Below are 21,967 nucleotides of genomic sequence, written 5' to 3'. Positions count from 1 at the left end.
TTTTTTTTTTTTTTTGGCTGCACCATGCATGTGAAGTTCCTGGGCCAGGGATCGAATCCAAGCCAGAGCTGTGCCCTATGTCACAGCTGCGGCAACACCAGATCCTTAACTTGCTGTACCACAGTGGGATCTCCAACAAAAACTTTTAGTAATAGCTATTCCAAGTCATTCCCCCATCCAGGGACGCTCTCCTCATGTTCTGCCAGCCTGGGAAGGGAGGCGCCCTTGAGTCCCCGTGTGGCCTCTGCTGTGCTTGGGTAGAGTGCCTGGTGTGCAGGCCCCTAGGCTTGTGGACTTCTCAAATCCATCACTCCCTATCTGTTCCTCAGCTTAAGTGGGTGCTCCTTGGTGCTGAAGTATCACCTAGTGGTTAGAGCACAGGTTACAGAGTCAGATTTGGGTTCTAGTCTCAGTTCTGGTGATTCCCAGACGTGCAGCCTGAGCAAGTTACTGAATCTCCCCATGTCTGAGCTTCCTTAGCTCTTTGCTCCAGGCTGCTTGCAGAGATTGTTTAACAGGAGAATGTGGATGAGAGCTGTATTTTAAAAGGTGGGCAGAATTTGGATGAGCAGACTCCCTTTTGTGTAGCCAGGTGGAAGATAACGAGGCATTTAAATTAGTATAGCCATCATTAGGCGTAAATTCTGATTCCTTACTTAATAAAGAGAGTCCAGGCCTAGAATCACTCTGATCTGCGGGTGAGTCCTTGCCCACTCAGCAGCTGTTAGCACCTTGGATGAACGACTTTCTCTCAGGCTTTGTTTCCTCATGTTTGTAAATAGGAAAAAGAAAAGTGATATGACTTGCAGGGTCCCATCCTACTTCCATCATTTTTTGTTTTAGTTTTGTTTTGTTTTTTTAGGGCCACTCCTGCGGCATATGGATGTTCCCAGGCTAGGGGTCGAATTGGAACTTCAGCTGTCGGACTACACCACAGCCACAGCAACACCGGATATTTAACCCATCGAGCGAGGCCAGGGATTGAACCTGCATCCTCATGCATACTAATCAGATTCACCTCTGCTGCGCCACAACAGGAACTCCCTTTACTTCAATCTTTAACATAGTATTAATCTATGTACTAACTTTAATCTATGTATTAAAGGTAAGCCATTGATCTACATTAAATAAACTAAGCAGTTATTTTTTAAATAAGCTGGATAATAACAGTGGCATTCAGTTTTTTAAAATGTTGACCTGATACCCGTCATCATGGTACTTGACATTTGTGTCATACTGTTTGAATATTGGCCCTGGTTTGTTTGTTTTTTTCCCCAGATGGTATATTACTTACGGTCATGAACTCATTTGGAAGAACAGGGAACCTCTAGTGAAAATTTGGCATGAAATGAGGACTAACGGCCCCAGGAAAGGAGGTGGCTCTAAGTAAAACTAGGGTTGGACAACACCGGTGCCTCAGGTCCATGCTGGCTGAAGCCCCAGGAACACATCGGCCCTGGAGTGTCCACATCTTTGCTCCTGCCTGGAAGACACTCAGTATTTAGCTTCTGAGTATTTTAAACTATGTCCCCAGTACATGTCTCATTAAAAAGTGAATTATGACAAAGTTGTGAAATAAAGGTTTATATCTCTAGTTTGTAAACAGAGGGTGTGTGTACTCTTTTGAAGAGCATGAATGCTGCCCTGGGATCTTGCTGTTTGTCGTACGTGTAACGTAGTTTGAGTCCTGAACCTGACAAGCATTCACATGGAAAGGTCTGATGGGAACTCAGAGGTGCTTGTTTTTTAACGATGGCCTTCTTAACATCTCTGCTAAATATTTACTCTTATTTACCCAGCCCTCTCCTTGCTTGGTTGACAGGTAAAAGTTAAGAGCAACTTCTCTCTGGCATGGTCTGAAACAACAGCGGCATTATTTTCTAAAATTTCCCAAGAAAGGTAACATTTTGTGGCAGTGAGCGGCATATACAAAAAGCTATTTTTAGGTTTTGCTTTCTAGGTTAAAGTTGTAGCTAAATTAAGAATTAGTAGGAAGTATCTTGTATAAACTCAGACTTGACTCTGAGCCTAATTTCATCTTATGTTGGGAAATGTACCTTCTTTGAAGTGGCGCATCTTCCTGATGTAGTCATCATCATACAGCTTCACTGTAGCGAAACTGACTTGTCCTCATGATTGAGAGTTACTTTTGGGAAATGCAGTTTGAGAATTTCAGCGTTTTTCTTGAAAGGATTTATAGGAGAGTTTTAAAATCTGGCGCTCTCAAAAGGTCACATTAAATTTTGCACCTTGTACAGGAGGGCTGAGCTTGGGTTGCGGTGGGCACAGCATGGCTCCCTCCTCCCAGGGAGAGGGAGTGGTGCCCACTGCACGTGGTATTGAGAGCTGAATGGCACCACATACCCAGCACATAGGAATTGTCCAGAAATTGGTGGTTCTTATTTTTTCCACCAAGCTGGACTCTTCTCTACTGCAAAGTTCCAGTCATTCTCCCAGGCAGAGGATTCTATTCTGATGTCACTGTGAGGGGAGAAAAATTTTTTAACCCAGCCCTCATTTTGCCAGTAAGGAGCCAGGGCAGTGGTGTGTGGGCGGTGCCCAAGGTCACACTGCTGTGCTTTGTGTTTCTGAATATGTAGTGATGCTAACAACCCTGTGACCTACGGATGAGGCAAGTGGTGTTTTTCAAAAATGGGATGTGAGGCTGTTATCATATGGACATTCCGTATGGAGGCCAAAATGAAATTCCTGTCCTCTGTGGGCAGACCAGGAAAACAGGCAATGAAGACACGGTTCCTCTCCCTGCTTTGTGATGGTTTGGGAAGGAGCGGTTAGAAAGTCACCGTTTTCCCTGTGACAGGCCTTCGGAGGTCAGCACACAGCTCTGGAAGCACAAGCCTAACTGTCCGCAGCTTTGGAAACTGTCCCTGTTGTCCTGTTTGCTTGCTGGGGTATCTTAATTTCTCATCTTGGCTTCTCTGCTGACACATGACCACCCCAAGGCCGTGGTCTGCCTGGCTTGTGTGCCCCTCAGCCTGTGCTGCCCCCACTGTCCTCTGAAGTGTGGGGTCCCAGGAGTGCAGCCTTAGCTGTCTCATCTCTCTTCTGCTTCCTGGGGCTTCAGTTATCTCATTTGAGCTCTGGACCCACGGAATGTCTCCATGCTCTCAGTACGTGTCTACGTGCTGGGACCCCACTGCACAGGTACATCAAATACCACTTCTGGCTCAGGTCGGAAACCTGGAGCCATTCTAGATTCCCTCTCCTCTTATTTCTGTGCCTTAAGTCCAATCCCTTGTCTCTAACCTGGACTGTTAAGACTGCTCTCCAATTGCTCTCCAAAATGTCCTTGTACTTTTCCATAGGGCCACAGAACACTCAAAACACTTTAGTCGTTTCCTTTTGTCATCTGTGAAGAACTTAAACTCCCTAGTGTGGCTACCAAGCAAGCCCTCCATGGTCCAGCCTCTGCTGCCTCTGACTGAACCCTTGGCCCCTGGACTCTGCATTCTCACCCGACCCAGCCGCCCTCCCTTGTTACAGGCAGCAAGTCCAACCCCCGGTCCTCCTTCCACTGTTGGAAAGTTCTGTCACACTGGTTTCCGTGTCTGCTGCCCACTGCACTGCAAACCTGAAGGCACCAGCATTACTCTAGGCACACAGTAACTGCTCTCTGTTTAATTAATGGAGAAATCAAAACAAGAAGAGCTGTTCTTTTTTTCCTGCATGATGGAGTGTTTTAGTCACTGATCTCTAGAGTGGCTGACCTGGGGCCTTGGCACCCAGGGTCGCACAAAGGCAGCTTACCTAAGCAGGTGTTCAGTCTCCCAGTGTCCTCAGTACACACGGCTCCTCTTCTGCTGTCTCTTGGGCCATGGCCTGGCTGAAGCAGCTGAACTGCTGCCACTTTGGGGCATTTGTCATGTCACTTTGCTGTGCCTTCAAGCTAAGACAGGCAATAGTTTGGGAGAGGAATCTGTATTCTCTCTGGCAGTGGCTGTACTGCAGTTTTCTGAGGTGCAGTCTGGACACCGTCCAAATGTAGGCTTGAGATGGAGTTCTAGGTGGTTAATGCTGTTTCACTAGTGTTGTTAGTAATTGGTCCGCGGTGCATACTGAAGGCTTATGTCAAACATTCAGGAAGCCTTTTAAGAGTGGCCAGGGAGTTGTTTGATACCCTGTCATGCCTTAAACAGACAGATCTTTAGCCTGGAAGATTCCCCATACTTAGCTCTAGGGAACTTTTTTAACAGCAGCCAAAAATTCGTAGCAGCTTTATAAAGCTAAATCAAGACTTTGTGGCCCATGCCTTAAAATTAGGGATTTTAGACCTCAGGAAATGCCAATGGAAGCTGAATTGGCCTTCACAAATTTGGCATTATAAAGGCTGATTCACACACGCGTTCTCTGGGAAGCGCAGGTCTTCCCTGTGGATCCTCTCATCTCTGCCTCTACCCCTGCTTGCGAGCCCCGTGGTGCAGCCGCGCACAAATCTGGCTGCTACCCCGTCGGCAAGACCACACAGACCCTGGGGAGGCGTGCTGCGGCCTGGGTGCTGGCCCAGGGCAATCAACTAGTAATTGTCGCCAGGCAGCCCTCGGCCTCTGCGAAGCTGGGTCCAATTTATAAAATAACATTTAAGGAATTTCGGATTAAATTACGAAACATTCTTCAAATTGGACACTTGTAAATGCCTCCGGGCGGTTTTAGCCCTACCCCCCACAAACCCACTATGGCTTTGGCACCCCTCCAGTCGCGCTCTCTTCCCTCGCCAAGGCTGCTGCATCCCAGCACACGCGGCCCTGGCCTCTTGGCGCGGTCCCCAGCCCTCCAGCTCCCTGGGTGGCCACCCCTAGGCCAGGGGGCGGAGCTGCGGCGGCGCAGGGAGGGCTGCGGGGGCGGGGCCGCGGGCGGGCAGCGCGGCCGGAGCGCGGGGAGCCGAGCGGCGGCCGGGCCGGCATGGCGTGGCCCTGCATCAGCCGCCTCTGCTGCCTGGCGCGGCGCTGGAACCAGCTGGACCGCTCCGACGTGGCCGTGCCATTGACCCTGCACAGCTATTCGGACCTCGAGATCGAGGAGCCGGGCCCGGGCAGTGCCGCCTCGCGCAAGTGCCCGTCCCCTGTGGGCGGCCGGGACCCCAGCCGGGACGTGCCGCTTACTCAGTACCAGCGGGACTTTGGCGTGTGGACAGCGCCCGCGGGGCCGAGAGATACAGCACAGGCTCGCAGGCCCGGGGCGGGCAGCCGCAGGGTCAAGCCCCCAGCGCCCCCTGGCCGGGGGGTGTATGTGCTCCCCATCGGAGATGCGGACGGAGCTGCAGCGGCGACCACGTCGTACAGGTGAGGGCCAGGGGAGCGCACGGTATCTGGGCCCCATGTCGGAGGGGTCTGAGCCCCGGGAGCCAGGAGCACCAGGGTGGTTAGGAGGGAGGAGGAGCCTGGAGCTCCCATCCCACACACAACTTAAGAGCTGCAGGCGGCCTCTGAGGTAATCCGCTTTGGTCCCTGGCACTGCCAGCGTCTCCTGTGCTCCCTGACCAGACTCACCTCGGTGGGGAGCTCACTGCCTCACTCGCTGGCTTCTCGGGCAGTCCTGTCAGAAATGCTTGCCCTCAACTGAGTTAAACCTGCTTCCCCTTAACTTCCACCAGGGGGGCCCAGCCATAGGAGAGGTGCGCGCAGTCCAGCTGCCTGAGCCAGTGTCTTCTGTTTGTGGTGAGGACCAAGTGCACGGCTTCCTAGTGGGTGGTCCCCTGGGGATCCCACTGAGTGACTGAGGGCAGGCCTATGTGTCCTCAGCTCTGGCCTGGACAACTGAGGGGTTTTGCCCTTCTTATTACAACAGTGATGTGTACTCACTGTAGAAAAATTTGAAATCACAGAAATTATTTTGTGTAGTGTAGAAAATGGGTTTACCCTTCATCCTACCCCAAACTGTTGTTTCTAATCCTTAATATGGATTGGAGTGCATATCTGTTTATAATTCTTCGATGGTTAGATTTGTACTGTACACTTTTTTCATGTCTTGTGTATATAGGTCTGTTACTAGATGTTCTTCTACAACATGAATTTTAATGAGTAGGCAGTATGTCCAAATACTAACCTACTCTCATGTCATTGAATGTTTAGGAATGTTTCTAATTTGGGCCTATTACAAACACTGTTCTTTTGATCTAGTTACTTCATTTCCAGAAATTTTCCCTACAGGTAACCCTGAACATAGGGTGGGAGCTAAGGAATATAAGGTATGTGTTAACACTGTACAGCAGAAAATGGAAACAGTTCCACTATCCTTTAATTATAGCGCTGCCATAGGATGGGCTCTGGGAAACCCAGAATGTCCTGATAGTAGATCTTCCATAGGTACCTGTCAAAAAAAGATGCAGAACCGTATGTCTGCTACTATTTGTGTTTTTAAAGGGGCTGAAATATACATAGCTGCTGAAATAAGTGTAAGATGCCTCTGCATGGATGCGTGAAAAAATGGTAATCTCGAGGGAGAGGAAGAAGGGGAAGGAGTTGTGGATGCTCCCTGGGGGTGGAAGGAGACTGAAGGACTTTTCCCTTTGCTCTTTTGAGCCACTGCTTCAAAAATATGTTTATTACCTTTAACAAAATTTTTTTAGAGAAAAATAATTTCTATGATAAGCATTCTTTGCTTATACCAGTCTTTGCTTATACCATAATTTCTTTAGTATAAATTCCTACCTGTGGAATTAAAGACCAAAAGGTATGAACTTTTCCCTATAATTTTATTACTTTTAAAAAGCAACTGTTAAAAAAAAAAAAAAGGCAAATGTATTGAGGTAAAATTTCCATCCATTATAAGTATACAGCTGGGCATCACTACCATAATCAAGACAGGTGGAACATTCCATCTCCCAGAGGTGCCTTCATGGACATGCAGGTTTTAAGGAATTCAGTGGGAGTGACTGTTGCAGGGTGAGGCCTGTGTTCAGGGATGTGTGCTCAAACTGAGCTGCAGAAACGCAGGCAAGGACATTGGGTGGAACAAACACTGAGCCACAGTGCCAGGCCCTAGGCAGGCAGTGGACAGTGCTAACTGATGCATGACCGGACCCTGAACCAGCTGCAGTGGCCTGAGTGGTGATGGGTCTCAAAGGCCAGAAGTCCTGAGTGTGCAGCACCCTCAAATGTGCAGACCCAGGGCAGAGCTGGCAGGGAGAAGGCTTCAGCTTAAGGAAGGGAAGCGCTTTCTAATAACTAGGATTGAGTGTGATGGGTGAGCCTCGCCTGGTGCTGAGCTGCTCACTGGGAGTGTCCAGTGAAGGCTGAGCTTTTAGAAGCAGTCCCTCACCTTTGATGAGCAGATGGCAGATTGAAATGTCTTGCTGGTCCTTCCAGCTCAAGTGATACTAAAGGTACTAGTTAATACTCTTTGGTTAGCATGAGCCAGGCACCAGGCTTCGGGGTTCCCATGTATTGTCTCCCGAAGATGCACACTAACCCTCTGGGATCAGTTCAGTTCTTGCTGTTCCCACTCTACAGATGAGCAACCTGAGTGGCTGTTGTGAGCTCACGCAGAGCAGAGCAGAGTGGAATCTGAGTGTGTCTTACCTAGAGGCTAAACTGATGCCCCCAACAGGTTATCATCCCCTAAGATGCTGCCGCCTCTGGATCAGGCAGTTCCTTGATCAGGGGTGAGCAGATATCGACAAGCGTTGGGACACACTGAGCTCTTAGCTCTCACTCCTGGTGTCTAAGCTTGGTGGATCTCTTGTCCCTCTGACCCTTTCCTCATTTGTAAAGCAGAAATAGTAAGAGCTGGGCTGCCTGGCAGAGACACAGGTCACTGCTGAACTTGGCTCCCCCAGCACCATGCCAGCTGACTTCTGGGACCCTCTACCTCCTGGCTCTACTACTGACATGAGCGACTCCATCCCGCTTGCCTTCTTGAAAGATGCTCACAGGGAACCTAAGAGATCATAGTACTGTGGCTACTTTTCTTCACCCCAGCAGTTCCTTCCTTGCCAGGGCCCTGGTCTCCAGGTGAGAACTGACCTGCCTCACTCGCTCAGCCAGATGGGCAGCGGGGTCCTGCCCACTGCCAGCCTGGGACTCTCCTCCTGACCAGTTCCTTCTAGAGTCTCCCCCTCCAGAACTCTAGCTTCTCCCACTTCTGGACGATCTCCTTCCTCAGTCATCTTCCTCCCTCCTTCCTGGGTTGAGTCAGTTAAAGGGCTAATAGTCAAAGTGCCAGACTTAACTCCCTCTTTTCCAACTGTCCAACTTGAAAGCTCAGGGAAGTTAAGCGATTTGCTTGAAGCCGTTTTGGGCTGACAACCCAGGCCCAGGATCCTCAGTCTATGATACCCTGAGTGGTCCTCTGCCTCTCGGTGGGAGGGACTGTGGCCCTCAGAGTCCAGCTGAGGCTCCCATGAGGTGGATGATAGTGGAGTCTGCTTGGTGGGGGGAGGCACAGTGAACTTGGCTAGTCCGGTATTTTTATTATCTCATGTAGAGCCATGAGTCTGCCTGCTTCCTCTTCTGGGCAGTTACCAGGCCCTGTCTGCAGTGTCCCTTCTCCATCCCCACTGTAGTATCTCCCCTGCTCCTAGCTCTAGTACCAGCCCTGCCCCAGGAGCAGCCACAGGCACTGCTCTAGCTCCTGGCTCTGGTTGCCTCCTGCTCTGGGACCCCCTGCAACCACCCTGAGGTAGCAGGCTTGGGCTGCCTGGCCCAAGGCACAGCTCAGTTTGGGAACAGAAGGGCACACCCAGGGGAGGACCTGCTTCCCAGAGGAAACAGAGCAGCAGATGGCTTGGGCAGCTGGTCTTGAAACCTTGCAGCTTTGGAAGCAAAAATTATCTGATAGGGCCCTGGCCCAGTTCACTTCCTGGCACCCAAGTGCTGACCATGAAAAAACACAGCTGCTCTCTGCACACGTGGCCTGCCCAGTGGTGCCCAGCTGTGCTGCTGCCAGGGAGAAAAGGCAGCTTTGTTGACCTCAGGGCCTGGAATCCTGCCAGGACTGTGGATGGGAGATAGGCTCAGACCCAGCCCACATGTGGGTGCTGCCCCCGGCCAGCTGGACACTTTCCCCTACAACATCACTATGACAAGGGTTCCTGTGGGCACGGGAGCGCTCTGCCATTTAATAGTGTAGTTGATAGAATTAAAATAGGTCTTCTTTTGTTTGTTTAAAGGAATTGAAGAGTTAAAGAACATGGAACGCTGAGCACAAGGAGCTAGGCTGTGCCAGCCTTGTCCCTTCCCTCCAGGGAGCTTCTACCCCAAGCCGGGGGCAGACCACCATCCCTCCCTGCACTGCACGAGCACACAGCAACAGGCAAAAGCCAGGCCATCTTTAGTTTCTTGAGAGAGTCACCATGATTTATTCCCTTTTGCAGCAGATAATTAAAAAATTACTAAAAATTAAACATAACCCTGAGCCTCATTTTCCTCCTAAGTGGTAACTATGGAGGACTGTGCTGTGCACTGTCCAGGCCAGCACCTCCTCAGGATCTAAGGTCCGCCAGTGACATGGGCTGGAGGTGAGCGACTTCGCTGGTTCTGGGCTTCCAGGACCCTTTGAAGTGGCCTGGAGACGAGAGAGGGAGCCCTGGAGGGCACGGCTGGAAAGTGCTCCCCTTAAGGCCCCGTGCAGGCCAGGTGCCTGCCGGGACAGGAGGATCCCAACTGCTGCTGGAGCTTCCCATGCATCCTGTGCCTGTTGGCAACAGGGGAGAAAGTTTCTGCTCCTATGCCCTGTGGGGTTGGGGTGAGCAGACCTCCCAGTGGAGCTCTCAGAAGCAGAGGGCTAGTCCGGAGTCTGTGCTTCTTCCGCTGGTTCTGCCTTTTTAAGGAGAGAAAGGAACATTTGCAGCCAAAGCAGCATCTCAGCAGTGGACGGGTGTTGGCCAGGAACACGGAAGCCCGTGGCAAAGGCAATAGCTTCTGAGGGGCTAGGGGAGAGGATGGCTCTGTGCAAGGCTGTGATGTGTCCTCTGTTCCAGACAGGAATTCCAGGCCTGGACTGGAGTGAAACCGTCCAAATCCACAAAGGTGAAACCCACCACAGTCATCACAACCCACAGCTCCAGATGGGACGGCAGCCCTGGGGCTGGCTTCCAGGTCAGTCCGAAGCTGATGCTGTGGGATGAGGGGCTGAGTGCCTGGCTGCAGGGCTGAGGACAGAGGTCTTTTTCCAGGTTAGGGACAAGGAGTCAGATTTGGATGGTGTAGGATGGCATTATACAGGGACAGTGGTGTCAGAGAGCCAATCATCCCTCTCAAACAGAAAACCAAGGTGCTTCTTGTTGCCGCTTGTGTGTCCCCCTAGTGCTGGCGTCTCTGGGGAGCAGGGGGTCTCTTCCCCTCCTAAATCCCACTCTTACCGTTGACCACTGACAAGCCCTCCCAGTGCTTGGCATTCGTGAGAGGAGGCGATGGATGGGAGGTGGGGCTGCTCAGCTTCCTGACTCAACCCAAAGGAGGCTTCAGAAGCAGACTCCAGGGTCCACGCGGCTGCAAATGCACATGCACGTTTCCCCTGAAGACCCTTCGGTTCAGCAACTTTCGAGGATGGCAGAGTGGGGATGTTTTCCCTGGATTCATGGGTAGGGGGAAAGTCGAGGAAAAGGCCATGTTTCCACTGATCTGTGGCAACATTTCATGTCTGTCTCAGGTCCCTGAGGTGAGGAAGAAGTTCACCCCTAATCCCTCAGCCATCTTCCAGGCCCCTGCACCCCGGATCCTCAACGTGTGACTGTCCATCGAGAGGAGTGAGCCCTGGGCAACAGAACCCGTGCCCCAGGGGCTGGGTGAGGTCTTGGTCCGGATGGACCCTGTGCAGAGGCACCGCTCCTCGCGGGCAGAACAGAGGCCCAGGAGGGACACCACGCCACCCTCTTCTTCCTCAAGAAGTGTGCAGAAGGCTTTGGATCTTTAACTGCCTCGTTTGGCTGCCCTTCGGTTTTTAAATCTGAAGAACTTGATCAACTCTACCAAGAACTGGTCCCTGGGGGCTGAGGAATATGGACATAATAGGTCCTCGGAAGATCCAGTAATGTCCCCTTTGTCCTCCCAGGCTGCATGATAATTTTATAACCTATGGTAACCCAAGGCAATAGCCTTGGATAGTCCTGCAAAAGGCTCACTCGTTCAGGCTGTACGAGAAATCTTAGGTTATCCCCTGCATGGGACTCATGATGATGCCAACGAGTAACCAGGGAGAAATTCCCAAAGAAACAAAGTATCAATCATACCGTTTCAACTTTAAAGACAATTTCTTTATGGCCAAGATGACCCTGGTTTTAACCAAACATTTCTTGGGATGAGTGAAGTACCAAACCAATGACATTTACCATGTGGTAGGGTTTTGAACCTCACAAGCTCCAGTGCTGTCCCCTTAACATATTAATGACTAGATGGGAACTACTATACACACTGGCTAAAAACAGAGCTTTGGGGGGGAAAGGGTGGCATTAACCTCATTCCCTAAAAGACCTTTAAAAAGTCACCTCATTACAGGGAGCTCACTACCTGTCGAGGAGGCAGCTCATTTTGTTTTTGGAAGGCCCTCTCCTGACTTTCTCGATAAATTCCAGCTAATGGAGCCACCTGGAACCAGCTTGGTCCCCTCTTTGCACAGCAGCCCTTGAAACATCTGAAGGAGTCTGTGTTCCTTTTACACCTGAGAGGCACCAGCTTGGGACAGTATTGCTAAGGAAACTCAAGGATTTCCCCTCGGATCTTTATTCCCCTCCAGCCCACAAGGGGCTTAGCTAGGTGAGCATTTACTTTCGCCACAGGAGGTGGCGTTCAGGTTTTAGAAGCAGCTCAAGAGTGGGAGGTGGGGCGTGTTTCCAGCTCAGGCTGCGAGGGGGCCGTCCCCTCAGAGGTGCTAGCTCCTGGCTCCAGCAGGCACAGCCCTTCTCCTTGTTCCAACAAAGGAAATGCTCTGAGAGAATAATTTTAAAGAGAAAAGCAAAACCATATGCTTACACAAAGGGTTCTATTATTTCAGACTTCATTGGTTTGCATGTTAGATGTTTCTAAGAGAAAAGAGACTGCCTGCTGGGCATTCTGTGAGAAGCAAACAGATTAACTGTACAATCTCAGATTTTACTAAAATGCAAATGTACTGTTTCAATTTCTTGTTAACTTATTTCTTTAAATTACTTACAAACATGAGCACCTTCTCATGTCTTCCTTTATCCTCCTCTCGGTCACAGGACTGTGATGTGCCTTGGCTACTGCTGCTGTCCCTTGGAGGCTTGTAGGTTCTGAGGCTTCTCACCCTGGGCTGCAGTCGCAATGGTGCCGTATGTAGTATTTTATGGAACCCACCAACCTCCTCTTTCAATTACTCCCCCCCCAAACCCTGCCAGGAGCCTGGGGTAAAAGGACTGTCTGTGAAGCTAGGCTTGGGCTCAGATCTTGGCTTTTCCACTCACTTAGCTGCCAGCAGTTTAGGCTTCTGTTTCCTTATCTGCAACATGAGGATAATACACCCCCGCCATACCCTGCTAAGAGAATTCGTGTTTCTGTGCTTGGTGCTCAGTACAGTAAACGGCCAACAAAGCCCAGCTGCCGTCCTTATTCTCTCCTATCCAAGTGTCTCTTCCTGGGAGCCGGCTTTACCCTCATCTACAGATCTGGTCCATCTGAGGTGCCTGCCCATGTCACACAGTAGAACTGGCCTTTCCCTAGAGCCTGCCTGGGGAGCCCTTTCATTGAGTTGGGAAAAGCAGGCTGCCCCCTCCCATCAGCATCAGCTCTGCAGCAGCGGGGGTAGCACCCACGGCCTGAGACAGGCCTGACCTCCGGGAGGCATCCCGCAGCCCAAGAACAGCTTTTCACGAACACCCTAGCGCAACAGCCTTCCTTCCTACTCTTCGTTATTAGATCTGGATTCCAAAGAACCTTCCTCCCACTCACTCTGGGTCTTAACATAAGGCTTTAAGATACAATGTTAGTGGCGCTGCCTTAAGAAGCAACTGACACAGTAACAGCCTCAACCACGTGGTTCCAACTCACATAGGTTATATATATAATACAAAGACAGAAACGCACCGGATTATTAATGGTGGTTATCTTTGAGAAGGGGAGCTACAGGTAACTTAAAATGTTTTACACCTTACAATTATTTGCTAAGGTTTCTACAAATCATTTTTGTATTTACTCAAAAATTTAAAAGCAGTTTAATCTGTTAGCTAGTTTCAGCCAAAAGAAAGAGTTCAGTATTAATTATTCCACAACCAGAGCCAGTACAACAGTGGCAGCCTGATCAGCGTGAGGAGGCCCAAGCAGAGGGCAGCCCCCACCGCCTCACGTCCTTTCATCAGCATTTAAAGTCCCGCCTTTCTCTGCACCAGGGTGCTTCAGACTTAGAAAACCCATTACAAATACTAATACTTCCATACCTGTAATAACTCCAGGATTTTAGGTCAAACTCCCAAAATCAGCTGCTGAGAACACCATGGCCCTGTGCCCATCCTGGGGCAGACAGCGGACCTTACCCTTGAGCAAGGTCAGTCCCACTGGCCCCATCGGTCAGGAAGAGGGCATCTCCAATTAAGGTACTGCCTGTGACACTAGGCTGTCTGTCCTGTGGCTGCTGAAACAAATAACATTCAGGAAGGGGGGCTAAGCAATGGCCCCTCTCCTCCTCCTTTCAGACCACTCAACTCCCTAAAGACGGACACTAATCAAGTCTGGTCCCAAAAGAGCCACATATCTGGACTGTGTCACATGTCGTTCTCTCCGCAGGACTTCTTACCTTTCAAGAACCAAAGTTATCAAAGCCTTGAGCTCTTATTAAGGGTGGCTATAAACAGTAGTCATTTCTGAACTATTTCTGCACTTTCTGTAACTTTTTAGCCACTGTGACAGCAGCTGGTCCCAACAGGACTGGGTCACTAGAGTAATTCTTTTGAGGCCTCAGCACAGACTCCTTCTCTCTTGCCACTCAAACCAGGGTGTTTCTTCGTTAGACAACAGGAGCTTTGAGGTCTGGGCTTGACTTTGAGGGGGCTCTGAGCTCGTTAGGTAGTTCTCCATTGCCCCAAAGCTGTCAGAAATCACTATGTCCACACATCTTCCAAATTTTCTGCAGATTTTTATATATCTGTAATCCTTTATTTTATTTAGCTGCAAATTCTTTTTGGAAAGAAGTGGAAGAATTCATTTAAATAAACACCTTTACCTCTGCCCCATCCCAGCTCTTTGTAACCTAACGTAAGAAAAACACTACCCAAGTGCAGTGCTCCAAACTCAGAAAATCCCATCTCAAATAGTCAAAGATTTATTGTAGGTATTTTTGTTCCACAATTATGTTACACATTATGATACAAATACATTGCAAACATTGACATATATGGGGACTATTATACTTACTATTTTTTTTTTTTTGCAAAAAGATAATTTCTTGGGGTTATTCATATCTGAAATAACAATCTGTAATATGGATCAAATCTTCCATCCTGCAGATCCGAGTCACAGTCCACTGCTGAATGAATTTTTACACTTATCCATTAACCTTGTCTGGAGTATTGATATATAGAAGATCTGAGCCTTTTTAGCAACACTATTTTATTACTAAGCCAGGGCCCTCCCTCTCCCTTACTGAACAGACAGATCCTCCTGCACCTGCCCTCCTCAGATGCTGCATAAAAAGGACAGGCTTCTGGTCACTGCCTCCCTGCCTTTTCCCGACTCAAACATCTAGAGGATTCATGAAAACACGGATTATCCTGCTTGGGTAAGTTTCTCTGACTCTGACTCATAGGGTTTCAAATTCTCTTGGAGCAGATTCCTAACTGAGAATAAATTCTTAACTTCCACACAGACTGTCAGAAAGATTGGGGCAGAGGTTCTTTAATGAAACTGGACATCACACAGGGCGCTGCTAACCTTCCTTCTTCTGTCCATGCCTGCTTCCTGAGAGGGGCTCTGCTTCTGACACAATTCGTTCTGCTTCCCAGCACTGACATCCCTGTCAGCTTCAGCAGTCATTTCTCTACCTTTAAGGCACTCAAAGGGTTTGTCTGAAACACTTCTTGGGAAAGACTCCTTGACAAAGAAGAGGAGGACACCAAAATGACTGATGGGCTGCTCCCCACTGGCCTCTCCACACAGATTTGGCTGCGGAAGCTCCGGCAGACGGTGCAAATGGTGTGAAACCAGCTCTCCGCCCGGCAGCACTCGAGGCTTGTGTACGTCTGCAGAGTGTCTGGGATTGGTGGGTGTGTCTACTACTAACAAAGTAAGACCTTTCCTGGTTGTAGTCAAAACTCTTCCTGACCTGTGCTGGGTTCTGCCCATCCCTTGACAGTGCTCTGAGGCTGGGTGCAGTAATTCTCTTGTGCTCCAGGAAATTCTGCCCAGCTTCAGCCTCCGAGGCCTGGGTGTTCTCCACACAGCCTCACCACTTCCTGAGCCGACTCCCGAGGGCTGAGTGTGGATTCTCCTCACCACGGCCACTGCTGAGTGTGAAGCCTGACCCTCCTTCCAGATGTTACCAGCTGCCTATAACCCCAGCCCACAGGATGGGTGGAATCTCTAGCTTGCTAGACCCCTTTTCCATCTCATGCAAGGAGTCTCGGGCCCAAGGTTGTCCCTTGGAAAACACCCAGAGGAGAGAAGGGCCTGGTATACATGGCCTGCCCCACTCTGAGACTGACGGAGTGTGCACGGTGAACAAAAGCCAGCTGCCAGAGCATGCACCCACTCTCGTCTTCACGCTGCAATCAGGAAACAGACTTCTGTCCTAAAGGGATCTGACCTGGGACTGACGCTCTGGTGGTGTTAGGTGGAGCCAACAGCTTGGTGGCCATGATATTCTGACGCACAGAGAATGACCTGCTCTCCCAAACAGAAGAGTCATCACAGTTCGAGGCTTTGAATCCTGCTTTCCTAGGGCCTTCTTCGTTCCATTCATTGATCTTCATTCAGAATCCCCATATGTTTATTTGTGAGGAAGTCCAGAAAAGGAATGTTACAAATGGCCTGGTGAATATTACTCACTGTAATTTCTTTGGGAATCCTGGTCCAAAAAACAAAGATATGAGGAGTGATTCTCTCTCTACATAATTTAATCAGTTAAGCTACGAAAGGACCATCTGTGTACAGGCCCTAACAGGCGGGGATAATGATGGTTTGGTGCTACTCTGGGGATGGGGAGCGGCCAGGTGCTTCTCTTCCTCCCTTTCTCTTCTTTCCCACTAATTCCTTTGACTCTGGTGAGATGTGACCTCTTCACAGCCAGCTCTATTTAGGGCTCAAATGGGACTTCCCACTCATAGGCAGGAGACAGATTTCAAGAAGTTGATTGAATGATTAAGGTAAAACAAACCAACAAAAAAAGACTTTGAGGACTGAGAAAAGATAAAGGAAGTAAAGTGGAGCGCAGAACAGAATGATACTATAATTCAGTCTTGGCCAGTAAAAACGGAGTCAAAGCACCACGGAACACAAGGGCCACATTTCCCGTCCCTTGGAAAGATGGGAGATGGTGTTATGCTGGGGTGTGATGTTCGTGTTCTTATCAAAAGCAGTCAGGTCACTCTGTGTCTCCACAGCTGGGACCATGGAGGTGAGCAGGGGGCCAGAGGCACTCAGCCCACTCTCAGATTTCAAGTAGGACAACAAGCAGCATTACTGGAACTCCTCTGTCCCCTGCTTTTCATAAAGGACTGTCTAGACTGCCCCATGTGTTATGTTCCTGTCCAGTCTGACCTAATAATATTCCTCTGATTCAGGCCTCCTCATGTCTTTGGGTACGCTGTTAAGATTCTATTAATTTATGGCAGCCTTTACATGCAATGGAATACAGTTAATTTGTTTCCTTTGAAGGGAACGACCAAATGTAGAACAAAGGCCTGTCTACCATTCTGTCAGGGCCCAGGAAAAGAGCAAAATGCAGAGTCCCAATCAATGACAATGAGAGAGGCTGCAAAGAGCAGTGGTGAGCTTGCAGGCTTTAGAGCCAATGAGATCTAAGTTTAAATCTAGGTTCTATCATGTACTTGGCTAGGAAAGCCAAACAAGATAACCCTTCAGAACCTGGGTTCCCGATTTTTAAAAAAGGGAGCATGAGTTCTGCAATGATAAACAAATTAGGTAATATATGCAAGTACCTGGCCCCAAGTCTAACATGAAGTGGACACTGTTGTTACCTTTAACTGCAAAGGGCTGCTATTTACTCAACCTTGTAACATACCAGAGGCCAACTGAACAGTGTCTAAGCAGTGGAGATGGGGAAGTTACAGAGCTGGGGCAGCGGGGAGGCACAACCAAGAAATTCTCCCAAAACCATCAAGCAGACCCGCCTCAGTCTGGCTCTGAGAATGTCCCCAGCCCTGACACCCCTACCTCCCACTGGACTGATTTAGGTACAAAACATCTTTGTGGGCAACTGTCCGGAAATATCTGTGAGCCCGACGCCACTGATTAAAGAGGTACGGTACCTGTTGTGAGATGCTGCCTGGTATCCAACCGCCAAAGCCTGTCTCAGGATGTCACTGACCAGCTGCTCCGTCGCCTACGACAGAAGATGCTGTTACTCTCAAAATGGCCATCTGCTTGCTGGCAAGAAAGGATGCAGCTGACCCCATCCCAAACCCTAACAACTGTATCTAAGGACCAAAAGTCCTTAAGGAAAAATTAAAGGTTCAAATAATAGATTACAAACAGTAGGCCACAGTGATAGAGACCATGACTCTGAGAAATTCTGAATGGTCAGAAATTATGTCCAACTATAGTTTTCATAGTCAGATATTGTTTTTGTTTGCTTTTTCCTGCCTGCAGCATGCACAAGTTCCTGGGCCAGAGAGTGTAACCTGAGCCACAACAGTGATGACGCTGAGTCCTTAACTACTCGGCCACCAGGGAACTCCAAACACAAACTCTTGATGTTGATGCTTTGACATTCAGAGGAACTACAATTTGGTTCATTTAAAAATCAGAAGAAAAAAAAAAAATCTTTGGAGTTCCCATTGTGGCTTACTGGAAACGAACCTGACTAGTATCCATGAGGATGCGGGTTTGATCCCTGGCCCTGCTCAGTGGGTTAAGGTTCCGGTGTTGCCATGAACTGTGGTTTCAGTCACAGACACGCTCAGATCCTGAGTTGCTGTGGCTGTGGCTGGCAACTACAGCTCTGATTCAATCCCTAGTGTGGGAACTTCCACATGCCACAGGTGCGGCCCTAAAAAACAGGGAAAAAAAGAATCTTAAAGCCTGTCATCTTCTACTTCTGTCCTTGTCCCTTACTCAAGGTAGCCTGAGATCCAAACTGTCCTGCCCGGCCGGCCCCTCACTGCTTCAGCCCCTGGGGCAGTTCACAGCCCCTCCGCTGCCCATAGGCACCCACCTTTAAAATCATGTCCTCCACCACCGACGCATACACATTCCTGTGAAGTGCCACAGGCTGCAAGGTGATTCCAATCTGGAAGAGCAGAAGGAAGCCATTTGTTCCTACTTCTACATTAAAAACAAGCACATCCTCTGATATGCAAGGATATCTGGGTGGAAGAATAACCCTCCAAACATTCTAGATAAAACTCATGGAGAAGAAACACAGAATATAGCAACTGGAGCCATTTGCTGTTCTGTCACTCCATGTTTCTGAGGGATTGTTAAAAATGCTATCATAATCCTGCTCTTACTCCCCAGATCTCCTTGCTGGGAGAATAAAGGATTTGCCATGAATTCTGATGGTGGGGGTCAACACATTGTAAAGCCTGGAATCGGACTCTGAGGCCCTACTTGCAAAAGGTGGTGAAGGGATTATTGGAAACTGCCCCGTTTTTCATTTGCTCTTGTAAGTGTAAGCAAACACTGAGGCACAGCCGAGTTCCCTCAGGGGTGGGCTGGTAATTCTCTGCTGTCCTGTAAGGGCAGTGGGTGCCACATCCACACCCAGGCAGGGCACCTGGGCTTTAGCAATGTCAGGGAAAGCTCATTATGACACACCTCATGAGGGACAGATGCTTCTACTGAGGCAAACGAGAGACAAGATGAAAAGTAAAAAACTGCCTGTATCTAGCTGCCTTTGCTTCGATTCCACGTTCAAGGAGCAACATCTACAATGTAATTCGTGTTCTTGCCTCAGGGCCCTGATGTGGGAAGGCAGGTGCTCAGAGCAGAGCCTGGGTTTACTGGCAGAAGGAGACCACACAGACTTCAGCAGAACGTCTGCTGTCGGTTCTAAGGCCAAACCTGGTGAGGGATCCAGCAGCACAGGCCTCAACCCCCTACCTTCTGTGTGATGTCACCAATAAATTCAGAGCCTGGCGTTGGTGGCAGGTAGAATTTCATTTCTTCCTGTTTCTCTTCCTGTTCCTTTTTGATGTTTATCTTTAGTGGCTCCGAGAGGCTGAGGATGTCCACTTCCTCCTCATTCTCCGGCTCGCTCTTCTGAAACTGCTGCAGGTCTTCCAGTTTCCGGCAGAGGTTGTCAGCAGAGGAGAATGATGATGGGCACTCTAAATGAGAGGTGATCAGTCTTATGGCAGCTGTGGTGACAAAAGAGAGGGACTTCCCCTCCCCAAAAGACCAACAGCCTGAGAGCCAAAGAAGAAGGGTATCAAGGAAGCTGACCTTCTTTCCAGTTCTGAAATTCTACGGATCTATAATTATGAGAACTAAGAAGTCATAAGGCAGACAAGCAGCAAGACAGGCATCTTGTGTAAAGGTAGATGTGATGATGTTAAGGGCAACCTAAGTCAAAGCAGCACACAATTCTGACTTACGCCACCAAAAATGAGGTCATCTTCCCACCCCACGGATTTTTTTTTTTCAAATTTTAAATCTGAACAATTTAAAATGCATAATGGAGAAATTATAAGTCACCCCTCTTCTCACTGCTCAGAGATAAGTACTATTAACATTTTAGTGTATACCATGCATCCAATCTTTAATAAGCTGATTTATACAAAGCCCAACGAAGAGTATTATAACTGTAAAGCCAGGGGAGCTCTCATCGTGGCTCAGCGGAAATAAATCCAACCAGTATCCACCAGGATGTGGGTGTGATCCCTCAGTGGGTCAAGCATCTGGTGTAGCTGTGGCTGCGGTGTGGACCAGCAGCTGTAGCTCTGATTCAACCCTTAGTCTGGGAACCTCCATATGCCATGGGTGTGGCCCTAAAAAAGCCAAAAAAAAAAAAAAAAAAAAAAAAAAAAAAAAAAGAACTGTAAAGCCTGGAGGGGCTCTGGGAATCTTCTAGGGCACCCCTTTCACTTTATGGCTAAGTAACAAGAGGTCCAGAGCAGCTACACGAGGGGGTTAAGGGCACCCCGCAGGGTGATGGCAGAGCATCCAGCTCCTGGCATCCTGTGCTACTGTAGGCCGGGCACTCACAGGTTAATCAGCCACAGTAACAGAAGCCCTGGGCCGGTTCTGCGTATACTACCGGTGAAGCACAGAAGTACGGACATGGTCTCTGCTTGCCAAAGAGCTTAGATATGTAAGTCTGACAAACCCTTAAGGTTCTGACATTAGATGTCACTGCAGATAAGAGAAAAGAGAGGTCGCCTTGCCTTTGGGTTCTCAGAAAAGTTTCATGGAGAAAATGGGACTTAAGTCTTAAAGGCCCCCCTGTGTTTCTAGTTCTCTCAGACGGGGGGAATGGAGCACCTGTTTTTCTGTAGAAATGGGGTTGAGAAGAGAAAACAACCCTTCTTATTCTTTAAGATGAAACTCAAAATATTCTCCCCATGTTTGTTTTATGCATAGCTCCCCCTTGACACCTGCCCACTTAGAGCTCTGTTATTTGTATCTTTATCATAAAACAATTCATTTTATCTGCAACAGGGAGTTCCCATTGTGGCTCAGGGGAAACCAACCTGACCAGTATCCATGAGAATGTGTGTTTGACCCCTGGCCTCACTCAGTGGGTTAACGATCCAGTGTTGCTGCGAGTTGTGGTGTAGGTTACAGACATGGCTCGGATCTGGCATGGCTATGACTGTGGTGTAGGCTGGCAGCTGCAGCTCCCATTCAACCCTCTACCCTGGGAACTTCTATATGTCAAGAGTGAGGCCCTAAAAAAAAAGCTTTTTATCTGCAACATTATTAGCTGTTCACACCTGTGCCTCCAACACTTCCTAGCTAGGTTTTGGAGAGAAAGTAACAGATAAGACCTCATCTCCATCTTTAAGGAGGCTGCAAAGACTTGTCTATGTGGGGGGTGAATATAAGGTCACAAAGGAAGAAGTTACTTCTACCTGGAGGAAAGGAAGTGGTCAGGAAAGTCTTCCAAGGAGAAATGATGCTGAGGAGGGGGAGCTCCTGAACGAAAGGTGTGTGTCTGGTGCATGCCATGGGCTGGAACATGCCTGGCCGGGACACAGCACTTGGGACACTTGGGCACAAGTAATTCTGTAGGGGGTGTCCTGGGGGGCAGGTGGGACACACGGCCAGAGGTTAGCAAAGGCTCCTGTTTTCCAAGGCAGCTCCTGGAGTCCTCGGGTCCCTTCACTTCAGCTGAAGGACAGAGCACTTGAAAACTGCTGGGGCTGATGAGGCCCAAGAACTGTGGAGGCTGAGAGATGAGTGCGTGTAACATGGAAAAACCTCTCTGCTGTGGTGATGCTCTGAGTCTCCCCTGACACTTACCTGGCTCACTGTCGATCTGGGTCAGCACATCCTCAATTGAATCCCCTTCACTCCTCAGGCTCTCAGGGTCAGGTGGGGTGTAGCCGTGGCAGCGACACCAGTGAGCAATGTGCTTGGTTTTAAGGGGAGTCAGGTGGTGAAACCGTGGATTCTTTTCCAGTATTTCTTGTAAGACTTTTCGCATTGTCATTGCTCTTTGCCACTTAAAAAAAAATTGGGGAAGTGGGAAGGGAAACCATAATCAAATTCTTCCACTTTAGAAGTACGTTTAAATAAATCACCCAATTGTAAATTACCATGCTAACTTGTTAGAATCATTTTTTTCTAAGGAAAAAAAACCAAAAAACAATGGTGTTACTCCTTGGTCAAAAAAAAAAAAAAAAAAAAAGTAAAAGAACTTCTGCCCAATGCTTATGAAATAA

General features: G+C 48.9%; 3 protein-coding genes across 75 annotated transcripts in view; 2 read left to right on the top strand and 1 right to left on the bottom strand.

Annotated features, from left to right (window-relative positions):
• PARL (presenilin associated rhomboid like) overlaps window positions 1–1,603 on the top strand; it is a 55,133-nt gene extending 53,530 nt beyond the window's left edge. For all 5 annotated transcript variants that reach the window (XM_084990491.1, XM_021069927.2, XM_003483280.5 and 2 more), the window contains one exon: window positions 1,279–1,603. In XM_084990491.1, the coding sequence (XP_084846617.1) occupies window positions 1,279–1,390 (112 nt within the window). In that variant the 3' untranslated portion in view covers window positions 1,391–1,603. The remainder of the gene's footprint in view (window positions 1–1,278) is intronic.
• A 3,266-nt stretch (window positions 1,604–4,869) lies between these two features.
• MAP6D1 (MAP6 domain containing 1) lies at window positions 4,870–21,840 on the top strand. Of its 20 annotated transcripts, none has more exons than XR_014824448.1 (6): window positions 4,870–5,300; window positions 9,942–10,055; window positions 10,609–11,711; window positions 12,158–12,242; window positions 14,558–14,685; window positions 19,290–21,840. XR_014824448.1 is itself a non-coding variant. In XM_021069931.2 (4 exons), exons 1-3 carry the CDS (start codon window positions 4,921–4,923, stop codon window positions 12,203–12,205), a joined length of 546 nt encoding a protein of 181 aa, XP_020925590.1. In that variant the 5' UTR covers window positions 4,870–4,920; the 3' UTR covers window positions 12,206–12,247; window positions 14,558–17,615. The 20 variants fall into 20 exon arrangements, 3 of the variants coding, with proteins under 3 accessions (XP_020925590.1, XP_084846621.1, XP_020925589.1); XR_014824446.1 differs by having other exon boundaries at window positions 12,158–12,247; XR_014824441.1 differs by having other exon boundaries at window positions 9,938–10,055.
• Window positions 14,207–21,967, bottom strand: part of YEATS2 (YEATS domain containing 2) — a 106,544-nt gene continuing 98,783 nt past the window's right edge. For all 50 annotated transcript variants that reach the window (XM_021069909.2, XM_021069914.2, XM_021069918.2 and 47 more), the window contains 5 exons: window positions 21,546–21,747; window positions 19,185–19,411; window positions 18,298–18,372; window positions 17,393–17,466; window positions 14,207–15,969 (listed from right to left, as the gene is read on the bottom strand). In XM_021069909.2, coding sequence (XP_020925568.2) covers window positions 15,861–15,969; window positions 17,393–17,466; window positions 18,298–18,372; window positions 19,185–19,411; window positions 21,546–21,747 — 687 coding nt within the window. In that variant the 3' untranslated portion in view covers window positions 14,207–15,860. The remainder of the gene's footprint in view (window positions 15,970–17,392; window positions 17,467–18,297; window positions 18,373–19,184; window positions 19,412–21,545; window positions 21,748–21,967) is intronic.

Source organism: Sus scrofa, chromosome 13, assembly GCF_054392235.1.
Source record: "Sus scrofa isolate SSC_HxYL_T2T_F1_AM1 chromosome 13, Sscrofa_HxYL_maternal_Yorkshire_Landrace_v2.0, whole genome shotgun sequence".
Taxonomy (NCBI): domain Eukaryota; kingdom Metazoa; phylum Chordata; class Mammalia; order Artiodactyla; family Suidae; genus Sus; species Sus scrofa.
This window is presented reverse-complemented; position numbering and strand designations above follow the sequence as displayed.